Genomic DNA, 17,659 nt, shown 5'->3' on the forward strand with positions numbered 1-17,659 from the left:
AGAGTGCAAAACAGAGTCACAAAGAAACATGGAGAATAAGGAAAGTGTGACAGAGGTTCTGTGTATATATATATATATATATATATATATATATATATATATATATATATATATATATATATTAATTACAGAGTTAAATCATAAAAGACTGTACTATATTTCCTAAAAAGGTACTATCACCATGATCTATAGATGGTTTGTGCTAACGGCCAGATTTACTAACAGCTTTCATCAGCACAGTCTTTTGACATTAAAAAATATTGTCAGGTTTTACTAAAGTGCACTCATTCAGTATTTATTTATATAAAAATCTGTAAAAACAAACAGACCGCATTACTTGTTCACATTATTCAGTAAATATGTTGCTGTAATCTTCAAAATACATTTCTTAGAATGGCTGAACTCTGGCTCAGTAAACATATCATTGAATCATTTAACTGGATCAGTAAATCATTATTTTTGAGCTGATTGATCTGGTTCACAATTTGAATCAGACTGATTCAATTCATTGATTTAATTCTTAATTATTAATAAAGATAATCTTATTAATAAATAATCGCTTAAATTTTCATCTATTCCAGTTTCTACCACAATGCCACTTAAAGAATTATATAGTGATTCTCTGTCACTTTTAAAACAAAAGATGTATGGAAAATAGCAAAGTGAGTAGGTTTAGAGTTTGGAATTATATGCATATCACTAAATAATAACAGAATTTCTGGGCAAATTATCTCTTTTAACACTATGCCTTATCAGGAAAGAGTCACTTGAATGTGACTCAAGCTGGGAGAGTGTGGCCAGTGTGTCTGTGTGAGGATGTTTAACATGCTTGACCATATGTTTGACCTCTCTACGATCAGTAGCTTCAAGCCTCGAGGTCTGCATGAGGTCACAGCAGGTGTAAAGCAGATGTGGAGAACAACACTGGTTCAGGTGTCCTAAAAGACAACAAACACTGGCCTGTCAGTAATCATCAGCCTGCAGTCTGTTTGTTGATGGCAGGTACAGTATAAAGAATCCGTCTTAAATGCAATAGGTGTCATTTTTCAGTGTTGCAACACTTTCTACTTCATCTATCCATCATTCTATTCATCATATAGATAGGTGCCTTGTCAGTCTTATAGCAAAATGTAGTCTGTTTGTATAGAAACACACTAAAAAACCAAGCAGACATGTGCGAAGATACATTAGGATGCAGAGCAGTATTCAAAAACCTAGATACACAGAAACCCAACATTTCCATATTACTCAATGTGAATTTTGATTGTGGTGTTGGATAACAGAGATCGAAAGATTCAGTAGATTCTTTCTCCATCTACCGTTCTCCACATATAGAGGTATTGTGCGCCACATGAGCCGCACTGTCCAACTGTGAAATAATAGGGGAAGTGATGTCATCAAACGCTGCAGTCTTCAAAAGACAAGGGTGGCTGGGGAGCAGGACTCTTTGATGTGGCCCCCGGAGGGGTCTCTAGCCAGTCTGCTATAGAGAACAGAGCTGGAGTCTTCAGAGAGATGGGCCCTGGGCTCTACGATCCCCATACACCCACCCACACCCACACGCTCCGTGATCAATAGTGAGTCTTAATCAATCTCAACAATGCCTCACCCACTCCTCTCTTCCTTAACCTCTGCCCCGCCAAATACAGACAGAGCAGTTTAGAAGAGTGTGTGATGTGCATGCGAGCAAGCGTTCGCACAAAACAAACAATACTGATTTTTATTGTTGCATGCCAGAGCGACCATAATGCTTAGGCGTGCTAGATGGTTATAAGGGCATTTGTAGGGTATGGTGCTTGGATATGGCTCAACCCCCCTTTTTAATGTAAGTCTATGAGATTTTCAAGTGGTAGTGCACCCAAAATGAAAATGTACTCTAGTCAATCTAAACTAAAACGCAGGCTCAATATAGGTATGCATTGCGGTGGTTCAGAATTAAAATATCCGTGGACTGTTGCTGAAGGTTAATGCTCTATCATGTATGCCCTATGCCCAAATCGAACCCTAAACCTACCTGACAATGTTAACAAAAGTAAAACTTATATAAAAACGTATTTGTTGATGTAACCGTGTCATTTCAACTTCCTTTTACAAAGATTTGAACTATTTTGTCGACACCAGACTCAAACCGAAACTCTTATGTACATCTCTCTACTCTGTGAGCTACCGAACAAACCTACTGTCTATGAAAGCCCATAGATATGAAGCCGGATATGTGTTGCTAATGTTTAAAAGCCTGCAGTGATATGATCTTGTTGGTACGTGCTCTGTGTCTCACTAAAAAGTGCACCAAGGTGCGTTTATGCCATGAGACCAGGTAGATGACTTTTCCTTTGAACAACATTGGACCCCACTGCCAGTCAATGCATGGACCAAAATCACTAAAACTTTTCAAAATATCTTTTCATTTGTTCCACAGACAAAAGAAAGTCACTAAGATTTGAAACAACGAGTAAATGAACTATCACTTTAAAATGAGATAAAAACAAATAATTAAGCCTGTTAGTGGTCTGTGGTTGCCTTAACAAGCACCACTAATCATAATGAGAAACAGTAAATTAGCTAATAAAGTAACATGGCGATAAAAGAAACAAAATGAAACAACAACTTCAATTTGACCACAAACATTGCTGTGGATAAACAGGTTCGGCACGACTCTGCTCCTCTCGCACCTCTCCAGTCCGTTTTAATTGGCTGAGTGCTCTTGTTATGAATTGATGAGGAGAGGAAGGACACGGCAGGGAGCGTTACAGAGGTAGCATTAAAGAGCATTACTTTAACAACGCACCTGCCTCATACAGAGAGAATCAGTTCATACTGAAATAATTAAGGCAGCAGAAAAGGCATCAATCAAGCTACTGAGCATGTGCAGGAAACCACCACAGGAAGAGACCTCCGCTCCATTTGGTATCGTCTGGGGCCTACGGGCTAATTTGTTTACATCCATAATACATTCAAAGGATTTATCTAACTTGCAAATGAGCCTTCATTTAGTGGTCCGAGAGGTACTGTGGAGTGCAGGGAGCAGTGGATAAAGAGAGGAAAGGTGTGGAGTAGGAACAGCTGGCAGGGTAGGGAAAGGAGAAGGGCGGAGGCGGATTTAACCCTTCGTTGCCATGATGAGAGCTTTCTGGGTCATTGGCGCTTTGCACAGGCATACGAGTGCTTTAACAAACATGCATCACATCTGGTTGGATCAGGCTTGGATGGTGGCCATACATGAGCGCTGTCCACTGAAGTCAAAGGTCACACGGACAATCCCTGGAACGCTTTCAAGGACACTATCTAAAAGTGACAACTCCATAACAGATTGTCTTGTGTCCAGACACACTCTGATCATATGCCAAATGCCAGAATGACAAAAGGTGTGTGAGTGTGTGTAAGGACGGGCTGCTCCCCAAAGAGAAGAGAGTAAATGGCTGGTAAAAGGTCTTCTCAACACTGCTGCAGGGCTGTTGAGTCAGTGCCCTCTATGCAATGATATGGTCAGGAAGAGTTTTCTGTGGCCGGCTGCTAGAGACACGGCTTTAACCAGAGACATAAAAGCAGATGGCCATGTTTGTTGATGGAAATGCAATCACATCAGATATGACAGAAGTATGTACTGGTTTCAAACTGCAAAAACACTGGACAAGCAGTCTTGTGTGCAATAGTATTGTGTGGGAAACAGACTAAAATCGTGCAAAAGAGAATCTTGACGTCTGTTTTAATGAACTAGTCATTCTTTTGAGTAATAAGTCAGTGAATGACAAACAAAACCGTGGGATTTGTTGGTAAATTAGATCAATCAAATTGAACTCACATGGTGGTTCCTGAGTTTAACAATTTTAGTCTGTTCATTACACAAATCAGTTATATTACTTCAAGAATATCTGGACCACTTTACTTTTCCTTTCTTTTCAAATATAATAAAATGATATTTCAACTTAATAAAAGAAAAATGTCATAATTTGCTGTTCCTAAACTGTGTGACATTCTTTCTTATGCAAAACACAAACAAATATACTTTGGAAGAATCTATTTGTCCATATAATGCAAAACAGCACTGAAAGTAATTTTCCCCTAGACATTTTTCAGAACTGTGGTGTTTCACAAAAGAATGTGACTCGCACAGGTTTAGAAGATGAGTGACTGATGACTGAATTTTTTCAGGAGAACTCTCTCTTTACTATATTTGAAAATAAAAGTAAAAAATAAACGTCTAAAGGGTTATGAGAAGAGTCCAGAGAATTGAAAGGAAGGTAGCTGGTGTGCTGTTTTCATGTGTGCGAGCGTGTGTATTAAAAAGGGTCAGAGAGCCAGCGAGAGAGTGTTTTGTGGGAAGAGGACAGCAGATCTGAGGATCCTCAAAACTGCAGTGAAGCCGAACTCATGCTGAGATTCAGTCTTAGAAACGGAGAGGCTTCGGGCTAAACATTCACACTGCTGCTAAACCACACGCACACACAGAAACTGTGATCTCAAGATGTAAACTTGCTCTCTTATACGTTTTTGACTGCTTGCAGAACCATATGCACCCAAACACAGCACATACGCTATATATACGTAACGAATGTGTTCTCACAGATGTCTGTGTCTCCACCCACCTCAGTCTTCTCTGTCTGAACAGATGGGGTCAGTGTCGCCCTATGAACACACACGCTCCTGTGTGTGGCTCAGCAAATGCTGAGCCAATATCTTACATAGATATGGCAAGGGCACTGATGAGAGAGAGCGAGAGGGACAGAGAAAAAGAGAGAGACAGAGAGGATAAAGGAGAAAAAAAATCAATACCATATCTCAACACTAAGCACAAACCAAGCCAAAGCAGCAGGAGTGTGCAGCTTGCTACATAAACTGGACAGCTTCATCAGGCTTCTTCAGCACACCAAACACACACACAGTATTTCCTTTCATTTCAGGCAGGCTTAGGAAAGAGTGTGCATGTGCCTGCTGGGAGAGCGGTGCTGGGTGTTGGTTGGCACGCGGAACGGAGGATCTAATGCCGCACCTCCATTTCCCCTGTCCAAACACTCTCACACACACACACAAACACACACATACACTGGCCGAGCCCTCAAAATACCCAGTCTAAAAATAGCCTGCAGGGAGGCGTCGGCCCAGCTATTATTATTACACGCACGTCCCACCCGCCCCTATCAAGGAAGGGGACTAGACTAATGCTTTTTCTGGTGCAGGCAATTAAAAAACTATTTGTCACCTGCCTAGTGCTGATGTTCGGGCCCCTGGCGCAGGATTACAGGGGCCCCCTGATCAGACCGGCCTGGAGTTGAGATGGACAAATGAGAGATGGGGAGGGAAGAGAGGGCTGATAGAAGGATGGGAAAGCAGAGAGCAGGCCTGGGAGGGTTCCTGATTTATACAGACAGGTTAATACCAGAGCAGCCAAGTCTCTGACTGCCACCGCCATCAGGAAGTCATGCAATATTTAAAGCCTGCCGAATTAAAGACGCTCGGCTTCAGGGGCCATAGCAAAAAAAAAAGGAATGTATATATCTGCAGGCCTTAGACGTTTTTGTAGTGCACTCACACGCACATGTACAACACATGTTTGTAAACCCACATTTTAGGAAATATAACTTTTACAGTCATTAACAGCTACCGTTTTTTATTTAAGCATTTATCAGTTTTTATGATTTCCAAAAATATTGTTATTACATTTAATCATTCTAATTGTCAATTAGAATTATGATTATAATATAATAATTCCCCTACAAATTAATCACAATAAAAGTAAATGGAAAAATGCTATTTTACTTGTTAAGTTTTCAGTTTGCTTTGTATGAATAATCAAAAAAAGTAGAAAAGGTTTGTGCAGTATAAAAAAACTATTTATTTATTAATGAGCCAAGCTTAAATCTTGAAATGTTACTATTTTCAAAATATATATGCTTGTTTAATATTTTACACTGATTAATATAAAAAAAAGACTAAATAGGATCATTATAAAATAATTGTATTTTAAATAAATTATAATTTAGGTGTTTTGATTTGCTTTGCATAAATAAAAAATATTTTTTATATAGTACTGCAGGAGTTTGGAATTGCTGGGTATAAAGCGAATATATATATATATATATATATATATATATATATATATATATATATATATATATATATATATATATATATATAAAACAATTTTAAGACCTTTCAGAAAACCTGGCTAGATACTGGGTGAATGTCACATAATTAATATTCATGAGTCAAGCTGACTATTCACAAAGTTCCTACAGCATGTCCCTTCATACCTGGGCTTCCAGCTTCATTGTTATTGGAAGCTGAATGCACACACATTTAAAACACACACACAGAGATGTGAAGCCATTGTCGTCTGTGGGATCAATACCCCCGACTACAACAGAAAGTAAGGTGTTGACAGATTCAAAGACGCACAAAAGAGTGAAGGAAAGATTCTTTTAAAGGCCCGGCTCCCCCACCAGCAGCTCAACACAGAATCCTGGCACGTGTTTGATTGTTCCATTCATGCTATTGATTTGGCCACAATACAATTAACATTGCAAAGCATCAATGTTTTCCAGACACCGCATACTGAGAGGCGGCAGGTGTTATCTTGACACAATTGTGGATGTTATGGCAGCTGGCGGGACTCATAACCCAAACATTCCCGACTGACTAAGGACATCCTCTTCCTCTTTATCATCATTAATGAGATGAAGACATACAAAAAAGAACTGTTAGAGAATAAAAATAGAAAACATACCCTGAATGATTTTTCTCGGTTGTTTTTAGTATAAAATCATCACTTCAGCAAAAAAGAATTTAAATGTGGTACTATTTCTTAAACAGCAGAATTAAAGCATAGGACTTGCGAGATATTTAGGACTTTGTGAATGATGACCACTCCAAATCTGCACAATTTCTGTGCAAGCTTGGTTATGGTCTTGGAGAGTAACACCAAAGGCCCAAAGCCTTCTGTTTTATCATCCTCCATCATTTGTGAGGGTGCAAAGAGCACAGACGGTCCCCCAGGCCTTCTAACGAGCGATGGAGATGGACCAGTGAAAAAGGCCATCAAAGCTCTCTGGGCGTAGGGCAGTGTGCCAGACTCAGGTTCTGAGTACGGTTATGGTGGCAGTAAATAGCCCTGTGGAGGTAGTTTATGTGTCCCCATGTGGCGAACCCCCTCCCCATTCCAGCTCTGACACACCCTGCATTGCTAATTTACAAGGCAGCTCGTTAATGGTGTGTGATTTACAATGCTCATTTGAATCTCTGATCTCTGCCTGATGAAATTATAGCCTTATAGCAGCTATATACTATATACACACGTGCACATGCAGAAATGCAAGTACCACCCAGGCAAACTCCTCTCCTCACGGTGGTACCGTTTGAGGCACATGACAAATAAATAAAAACATGTTTAGGTCCTACAATGAACAAATAAGAGATAACGATTTTTTTCATGATCTTTTTTTAACCAAACCTAAAATTACTAAATGAAATATGTAACAGTAGTGGTAATTTTGAGGTGATGAAGCTTTAATTTTTAGAGAGGGTTTACTTTACAAACTGTCTAAAAATTTGCTACTGAAAATATAAACAACCCCAAAACAAAAGAAATACTTACAAATGTTTAATAACACATAAAATGTTAAAATTACTTAAAAGGTTTAGTTTACTTAAATGTTTACTTTAAAACCATTTTACCAAGTATAGTGGCCTATTCCCAGAAATGAAGAAAGACAAAAAGAAAGAAAAATTTAAAACATCTGTATATATTTTTAAAGGGGGATGACATTAAAGATGCAACTGTTTAGAAAAGGTTTTACCCTAGAAACTAAGTCTAAAAGAACTAGAAAAACCTTTTAAAGAAATGTCAATTATATTTTACAATATTTAATAAAACATAAATATTAAAATTAAATAGTTAAAAGAAAGAAAGAAAGAAATAGAAATATATTTAAATCTCATCCAAAACCAAACCTAGATTTCAAATTCTACCTACACATCACCTCAAAGAATGAAATCAGGCCTACACAACATTTTCCAATCAGATTACACTTCCATATCGCCTTCCATCAAATTAAAATTAGACCTACACAATACCTCACATTACACAAGCAGAGCTACAGAGGCTTTCACTAATATGGGAGTAAATTAGCTGAAATTAGAGGCATAAATCAGAAGCTATAGTGGTAGAGGTGTGCACATCTCTCCATTCTTGTGTTCAGAGCTGTTTATGTAGTCACATCATAAAATCAGACCTTACAAGAACCTTCTGCAGTCAAATAAGGCCAAAACACGTCTCCTTATTATTCTTATAGCCACATAACAGAGCGGTCACTGATCTCTCAGTCAAGCGGAGCTGTCCCCCCCCTCGGGACGGGCCAAATTCCTGAACTGATGAAACAGATCTCCACGATGAAATTGCCAATTACAGAAATTGGATTCAGAGCACTGCTTTGTATGTTGATGAGCCTGGGCTTGTGCGATGGCTGTAGATCGATGTGGCAGTGAATAGACTGGAATTTGGGACGAAAAAAGAGGGAAAACATTACCCTTACAACATTCTCTTTCCTTTCTCTCCGTGTTCACCACTCTTTCCGTCTTCTCTGTCTGGGATTTCTCTCAGTGATGAGGAAACCAGAATGTCAGACTTCACCAGAGCTAATTGGGCCTCTGATGTGTAATCAGAGCTGGACAAATGCGACAGTTCTGGTCATTAGCTGCAGCAACGCAAGTTATGTGTCGCAACGTTACAGCGCACTCCTGAATAACACCCGGCGAATGGCTGGCCGTGCACACGCTCGTAAACGCGGCCGTCTGCCAACAGGCCGAACTGTGTCCTATTGATCTGCCTTTGCTCACAGCCTGCTGTCATCTGACACTTGCACGCACACACACGCACACACACACACACACACAGAAATTAGAGGCAGCGCATCAAAAAAGCCAACAGGCTGGACCCAATCATAAAGGCCTGTCCTTGGCATTGATTGCATGGGCTGCTTTAGAAAACATGAATCTAAAGCAGGGAAGGTCTGATCTGTGCCAACCCACTTCTGAGGGACACACGGTGTACACCTGGTATTTAGATATGTCATGGGTGATCTGATCTGTAGTGGTCAACTGAGACACATAGTAAGGAAAAATGCATCTCCTCACTTTTTGCGAACGGAACAAATCTCTAATTATGGTAATGTATGGAATTTATGACAACAACTGTTATTATTGATCATGTTTTTAAAACACAACAAAACTACATTCGCTAATATTATAGGTCTGTTTTCTGAATGCACATTAAAATGTTTGGTTGTTGTTGCAAATTTTGCTGATATGTCAAGGTAATGTTGTCTAAATAGTTTTTTTCTATTAGTAAAATTAATTTGTGAAAGATTACATTAATGGTTACAAAGGATTTATGCAAAGCTAAAAACTACAAAAAAAATCAGTGGTTGTTATATACTCAAATTTACCAACTGTTGTTTTATACATAAATATAATTATAATAATACTTTTTCTTTATGGGAATTTTTTTTTTTAAACAAAATCAGCATTTTATCAATATAAAAATGCACTGCTAGTAGAAATTGATCATTAATCGAAAGTGTTGTTAGTAAAAATGTTGGCAGGGCAAGTGAAAATCGAAACTACTGACCCAGCAGAAAAAAAAATCCTTATTGTTAAGTCTTGATTTAGTGCCATCCTGTTTCAAACAGATTGTCTAAAACTGACGTTAATACCAGGTGTAAACTCGGCCAACACAAAAACGAGTTAACCAGCCAACAGAGTGTAGCGCTCCCAGGCTCTCCAGACAGTGTCCTAATAGAAAAGCAGTGATCACATTCAGACGCCCGCGTTACCTGCGGCCCATGAAGCACCATCGGTGCCGTGTGATGCGGGCTGCTGGGTCTATAGGTAAGAGTTGGATTAACACAATAAGGCAGGCCAATCTCCTGCTCTAATGTCCCAGACGCACAGAGGGAAACGGCTGGACACACACGGCTGCCAGCGGCCGGCGCTCAATAACTGGCTGAATGTCAGTTTGGCTCACCGGCAGACTCCTGCCCTTTCACAGAACTCTGAATTATTAAGCAGCCATCTCACATCCTGGCTCTCTTTCTCTCTCTCTCTCTCTCTCTCTCTCTCTCTCTCTGCTTGGTCTCCACATGAACAGCTTCTGTATGGGGGAGAGGTAGTAACATGGAGGATCTATAGAGGAGATGAGCGATAATGGGGAAAGTGGTATGCAAAACAGTCTAAAAGGAAGTTTGGAAAGGAGACCAGATCAGAGAAAGCCCCAGATACACAGTGGACCACTGCATCAAGACACATAGACAGAGGCAGAGAGAAGGAAAAGTAGATTTTCGCTCACTCTGCCGCTGGTCAGTGACCCTTAATATGAAGGAAGTCTCTCTCAATGGGAGACTGATGTTCTGACCTGACTGAAGAACTGATGGGGTCAGGAAGAGATGAGTGTGTGATGAGTGAAGGAAAGAGAGTGTGAAAAGTTTAAAAGGTGGGTGATGGAGGACTAAATGTTACTTCTGCTTATATACTCTCTCTCACATATTTACAGCCATTCTCTATCCTACTTGACACTATACTTGAACAATTCAACCAAAAATGAAAATTCTGTCTCATTCATGCCCCCATTATGTCTTTTCAAACCTTTGTAAAGACTTTGGCTAATATTTGAAAAACAAACGAACTGTTTTATGCGAGATGTCTTATGTGCTTTTATATGTTAATAAAAGCCAAAATAAAATCTGTTCACCATATAAACTTACGATCTCTTTTTTTGCACAATACTTCATATGATTTTTTCTTCATATGGTTTTTATGTCAAGTTTTGGTTACCTGGAATTCAAAACAAAAAATGAAGATATTTTTAACAAACCTAAGTCTTTGGCTTTGAAACAACTAGAGGGAAAATAAATGATGCTTATAGAAAAATTAATTTAATCAAAATGTGAACATAAAATTTACCTGTTTGACTTTATTTCTTCAAAACAACACAGATTAAAATATATTTCTGTTACAAATGTTTATCACTATAGAATGGAAACCAAGGGAGATTGCTTTAACATTGGACCACACTGACTTTCACTGCATAGACCAAATATTTTTCCAAATATCTTTTGATGTTCAATGGACGAAAAAGTCTTTGGATTAAGGTTTGGATTAAGTCAGTAATTGACAACAGAATTGTTTTGGTTTGTATCCCTTCAAGACTATAAACTCAAATACATATGTAACATGCATCTTGTTGCTGTTACTCATAAACTAACAACGTCAGAAGCTGACCTAAACGAGCACCTCTTGTGCCAATGATAACTATGTAACACTTGCAGCTTATTTCAGAATGCAACAGCGCATGAAATTGGGCTTGCATAGCAGGCACCGTTTGCAAGAATTTGGCCTTAAACATAACTCTAAAAACTGGCTGATTATGAAGGATTTTGATCTAGGAATATGTCTTACTAGGCTAAATTATGTTAAGCATCATGAATAGAAATGTGTTTAATATGCTACGTGTGAGAAGGGCTACACAATACATGTGCACAGTGTGCAAGATGGGTGTCTGTGCAAGTCGGCTGTGGGCCGAGATGGATGGAGATGAGAGCATGGGCTACAGGGACAGCTGACGCACAATGACGGGAAATTGGACCGCTGCTATGATGAAGAGCAGGTGGAGGCAGGTGTGGGAGAGGGAGACGCTGATGTTTACGGATGAGGGGATCGTTATAGAGGAGGTCCCACGTGTTCTACTCTGATGTGGCCTTATGTAGCACTGACACAGCAGCTCTGCGGGAGACTGAGAGCTTGTGCCAAAACACAAATAATGGTGAGAAACTGAGAGAAACCCTGAAAAAAGAGCAACAGAGAGGCTGCTTAAAGGCTGATTCATGTCATGAGAAAGTTTCTGAAGTTTTTGCTTTATTTATCTATTTATTGAAACGTTCCAAATGCAACAAGCAGTTTACCTGGCTTGAATAATTTTTTTTGTAATGAATAATCAAATTTTTTTTTAAAGCAATTATGATATGTGGATTTTGATATAAGGATTGAAAGTGAAAAATTGTCTGGGTAGAGATTGTAGATTAAATTTTTGAAACAACCAGTGTACATATAAAGTTGGTCACAATCTTTTGAATAAGCATTAATAACATTGTAAAACGAACAAAATTATTAAACTAATTATTATTAATATTTGCAAAGATTAGTATTTTTTTTAATACCACATATTTTATAAAAGTTTAGCACATTTTGCTCAGAAACAATGAAGTAACCCAGAAAAACTTTATGACATCCACAACAAAAAATGCATTTTTAAGATATAAAACAGAGAACTTTAACTTATGTAATATGTATATATTATATGTCAACAACCCCAGTCAGCATACACACCTTAGAGGCATTATTCTCCCAGCAAAAAGATAAAACTGCAGAGAAAATATCAGCTGAAATGACAAGAAATAACAATAATATTTACTCTACCCTGACCAAATTATTCACATGGCAGCTAGCCATATGCAGTAGGTGGACAAACCACAAATTCACCTACAAACTAATATCCAAAATAGTTTAACATTTTATAGCATTCAGATGTTGACTTTCAGCATCCTGAAGGGACGTATACAACATTTGTTATTTTGTACGGGGCTTCTGCAGCATGTATGACCCGAATCAGTGCAGAAAGCTAGATGAGTCAAGAGGGCGTGTGAACGAACAGTGTGTGAATATTAATGCACAGTCCTGGACTGAGATCCATGCGTACGTGTGCATTTTAAAGAAAAACACACTCTTGCCCTTCACACTTTAATTCCACTGTTTGTAAATACTCCTCCATCTGCTATTCTTTGGGTAAACTCAAATTAACCTGGAATATGAGGATGCTTTTTACAAAGAAAAAAACACACAAGCTCATAACCAGCATCCATATTCCTATGCTGCATAATTCACACATCCGGGGCCAGCGACCAGACATAAAGAGTCAAACTCCTGTTCACCTGTTCTCTTACAGCAGCCGCAAGCCATGAGTCCTAAGACTTCTCAATCAATACTCAGCCGCTGATCCATGCGACAGCATAAACTTTCAACTTACCACATCGGCACCTCATAACAGACATTAATCCCACGGCCCTGAAATCAATACGCCATCATTTCTCTTTTGTGTATTCAGCACCCTAAACAATCCGGCAATAACAAACACAAGCAAACACGGGCTGTATTAATGTCCCCATCCTTTAAAACAGTCTAATGAAGCTCCGTCTCATAAATGACTCTGTCTGGGAGCGTAAGCAATTTTAAATATACATTACTCTGGGCCTTGGAAGTGTGCGGTCAGGGGCGCGCCGAGCACACATTTGGCATGGCTACACAAACAACTGGCTATGAATAAATAAATGCAGAGCAGTGCCTGTCCGGACAAAAAGGAAGAGTCTGCCTCACGCCCCGGGCTATTTTACACCAGCCTAGCGGTCACAAACAAATCAAGAGAAGATGACAAGTTTCAGTTTATCAGATAGGTCAGAAAATGGAAATGTGATATTGATCTTTAAAGCGTGATGTAGGCGTAGAAGGGTCGAGATTTAGGTAACAGTGCGATTTCAAAGCACGCCACAAAGCTTTGAAATAAAAGCAAGCACTTCTTTTGGAGCACCTGAATAACTGATCACAGTTTAACAAGTTTTCAGCACCACAGACATCTCCTGTCACGCCGGCACTCTATGCCAAATTTAGTGGGCCTGACAGGCGGTGTGTGTAAGACAGATCGTCAAGAGAAAAAGAGAGCATCCATCTCTCCTTCTATATGAGCATGCTTGTTTATTTTAATGAGCATGTATGTGAAGTGGGACAGGGAGATGTATACTGGAATACATGGTCCAACTCATCCGGATCCTCAACGGGGAAGCCATACCTTGCCATCAATCATGGGGAGAAGGCTCGGGAGGGAAGGAGGAAGACAGAAACGGGGAGAGAGATAAACAGAGAGAGAGAGACATGGGGGTGGAGGCGGTTGCAGGTTTGCTGCCAGTTTCTTGATTAATCTGGACAATATTCTGTCTTATGAGTCATTTCATTCCCCAACATAGCAGAGCTCTCCTCTTGCACAATAAAGAGGTCTCGGCAAAGGCTATTGACCACTTTCTAAAGATCTGCCAGCCTGGAAGACAAATGAAGTGTGGCCTCACATTCAGTCGTATTAATATAATAATGATATCCGGGTCTGCGTCCCTGGCCGCCACACCTCAGCCCCGTAATGTAGGATTAGATGAAGAAGGAGAGCTGAGGAATTACATTCGATTAGCACTAAACAAGAGAATGAGACGTGGAGTGATTAAATCAATCAAGTGTGGGACCAGGACAGTCACAGAGGGAGTGTGTATGTGTGTGTGTGTGTGTGTGTGTGTGTGAGAGAGAGAGATAATATGCCCTTAACACCTCGAATCTCTAAACAGTCATTCCCTCTCCCAGACAGTCTATTCTACGTGAGTGAGAACTTTTCAGAAGGGCCAACGAGGTGCAAAGCATTCTGGGTAAATGGCGATAATACGTCCCCTCAGCAGATCTCTGCCGTTATGCAGAGCGAGAAGAGCAGAGCTCCGCAATACCACCGAGACATGCCTGGAAGAATGAGGCGCTATCTAAGGGAAAAGTGTTTTAGAGGGAAGGAGTGCCGAGATTCCTCATAGGCTTCTTTTCTCATTACCTCCTCTCCTCCCCTGTCTTATTACTGAGACTTTTCTCAATAAAGAAGATCTGGACCGGATAAAAAGACAGCCACACTTGCAGTCTCTTTGCTCTCTGTACGCTTCCCTCTTCTTTCGCTCTCTCTCTGTGATCACATTCCCTGAAAATGTAGTTTTGTGTCATCGTTTGAGGCTTGACTGTGCTTGGATTGGGTTATGTGCATTCTTAGCAGCCATGCAACCTTTGTGAATCTGCACTCCGGGACAAAATTGTTGCATAGACAGAATTTTAACCAAAACAAAAAACAAAAGGTCTGCTCCACATTAGCATCTTAATCTGGCTTAGGTGCCAGAATAGAAGCCCACTCACATGTATAATGATCGCAGTGAGTTTGTCTCATATTTGCACTTATACTTTATGCTCAAAAGTTTGGGGTTGGTAAGATTTTTTAAAATGTTAATTACCTATATGCTCACCAAGAATGCATTTATTTGTTAAAAAAGTAATATTGTGAAACTTTTCTATTTGAATTTATTTTAAAACGTGATTTATTCCTGTGATGGCAAAGCTGAATTCTTTTAGCAGCCATTACTTCAGTATTCAGTGTCACAAGATCCTTCAGAAATATTTCGAACATGCTGATTTGGTGCTCAAGGAACTTTATTATTAAGAAACTATCAACTGCTGTTCAAAAATGTCTTTTTTTAAACAGACGGTTCAAAAGAGCAACATTTATTTGAAATAGATTTTTTTTACTTGCCTTTACAGAGACTTTTGATCAATTTAATGTGGCCTTGCTGAATAAAAGTAATAAAATTAAGGCTGACTCCAAACTTTTGAACAGTCATGCAACTTGGAAAAATGGATGTGCAGTGGACATACAGTACAGTTCTGCTCGTAGGAAAACTCAAGCAAAACTAAATATCTATTCTGATGACAAACCTGGATAAACCAATGAGATTTTTATACAATTATGTATCAAGCAGTGAGTGGACACTGGGCGGTCCGTCTGAAGCTGAGACTACTGGGACATAGTGAGGGTTCTGCCAAGCCCCGGAGACTGATACCATATGTGTAAGACAAAGTCATGCTGGAACAACCTGCTCTATCCTGGACACAGAAACTGAGCACCTGAAGCAGCAGTGAAGCAGAACATGAGTCAGCTCCGAGAATACTGAGAAAACACAGAGACAGTCTGAGAATATTTCTAAGAAAATGGAAATGTTGCTTTACAAGCTTTTACTTTCGCCTTTTCAAAGCCTGATGCTGCTGTTACTAATGTTGAAGTTAAAAGAGTGACCCCTAGAAAACTGTGTTTTTTAACATTAGTCAAATTGTTTAAGTTTGGGGTTTGAGATCTTTGGTTTGCGATTCAACCCATATTGTTTGTGCTTACTTTTTAATTAAAAATGAGATACTAATACAGATTACTGAATCTGAATATTTTAGATTGATAAAATGTCGTGCAACTGTAGAGTCCATCTCTAGTATATGCCCTAAAAGCATTAATATATATCTTCTGTGCTCTTTTAAAGGCTTCATCTGCATGCGATTCCTTCCTGGACCTCTCCCTGTGCTCGGCTCTAGTTTTGAGGTTAGCTTTGATCAGTCGGTGAGCTCAGGCTCCAGCGGGCTGAGGGGTTACGTTTAATCTCCCTGCCTGTCTCCATTACAGCAGAATTACACTTGAAGGTGTGCTGCTTAGCTTCAACCGAAAAGGGGAAGAAGAAAATATGTGATGGTCTTCACAAAAATAACAATAGGTAACTGAGTTCCCAATAGGTGTCCAAGTCTCTGGCAGTCTTACCTGTAAAAGCCAGTAGCACCTGCGGTGGAAAGTGGGGATGATGGAGGAGTGGACGTAACAGCCGTACAGACACTGGGGAAAAAACACACACACAGAAACACATGGTTAGTAGAGAACACAATGGCTAAGCTTATGGTAGGGTGTATGAGGGTATGTCTCTATGACAGTGTTAGACTTCAATAAAAAAATGTTTTACTTCAGCAGACACTTCAACGGGTCTCCTCTAAATACAACAATAAAAAACCTAGAAAAAATATTTTTATATATTTATAATTTCATTTGTACAAAAGAGTAAGAAATGAACATTAACGACCCATACTGGTTGAGGAACAACAATTGTCCATGTGGGCAGGAAACGGACAGGACACTCAGAGGTCTGCCAGGGCTAAAATGAGTCATGTGATTTTGAGAAGACATCTGTGATGCTGTGCTGTTTCTTGGTTGCCGGCTTTCCACCCAAACATATTGTTTGCAAGCACTCAAGCCAAAGAGCTTGGCTCTTTCTGGAATAAATCAAATATCCATTTCTATGGTTACGGCTCCTCTACCATGCACAGAGGGAATATTTATTTACCTGCGGAGAATTGGAAAACAAAGCAGTCTTGGTGCATTCACACACACACACTTGCATGGATGTATGCACACGTGTACACACATGCCTGCAGATACACACACACCATGCACTATGAAATAATGGATTTTTTTGAAGTTCTAAGGGAGTTTAAGGGCACCGCTATACTGCAATGACAAGCTAATGTGGAATACGATTAGGAATGTGTTCATTGTTGGCTCTGCAAGACTAAACCAAAGTTAAAATCACAAAGTGTGCAAATGAAAGCTACTGTGTAGTTCAATTCAAGGTACAGGTATTTCTGTAGAACTCTTCACAAAAGCGTTTCAGAAGAGCTCTACAAAAGATCAGAGCCTTGACAGTTCCTAACATGGTATAGATAGGAGGAGGATAAAACCTTGAGAGAAAACAAATCTCTGCAGGAGAAAGTCACTCTCATCTGGTCAGTAGGATTGTTTTTACAAAACCATTTTTTAACATAGTATCACTGCTTTTGATTAAGCATAAGACGATATACAAAAATGATATACAACATGCCATGGGTCCATACTAACCAATAATATGGATGTCTATTACACAGTGCATACTGTTTACAGTGTACCAATTTTCTATATGCATAT

General features: G+C 39.4%; 1 protein-coding gene across 9 annotated transcripts in view; it reads right to left on the reverse strand.

Moving 5' to 3' along the window:
- Positions 1–17,659, reverse strand: part of camta1a (calmodulin binding transcription activator 1a) — a 300,932-nt gene that overhangs the window by 48,922 nt on the left and 234,351 nt on the right. For 8 of the 9 annotated variants that reach the window (XM_043225261.1, XM_043225258.1, XM_043225257.1 and 5 more), the window contains one exon: positions 16,469–16,540. The exons of the other annotated variant lie outside the window; for it this stretch is intronic. In XM_043225261.1, coding sequence (XP_043081196.1) covers positions 16,469–16,540 — 72 coding nt within the window. The remainder of the gene's footprint in view (positions 1–16,468; positions 16,541–17,659) is intronic. 9 annotated transcript variants of the gene reach the window in all.

This window comes from Puntigrus tetrazona, chromosome 23 (assembly GCF_018831695.1).
Source record: "Puntigrus tetrazona isolate hp1 chromosome 23, ASM1883169v1, whole genome shotgun sequence".
Classification (NCBI taxonomy): Eukaryota; Metazoa; Chordata; class Actinopteri; order Cypriniformes; family Cyprinidae; genus Puntigrus; species Puntigrus tetrazona.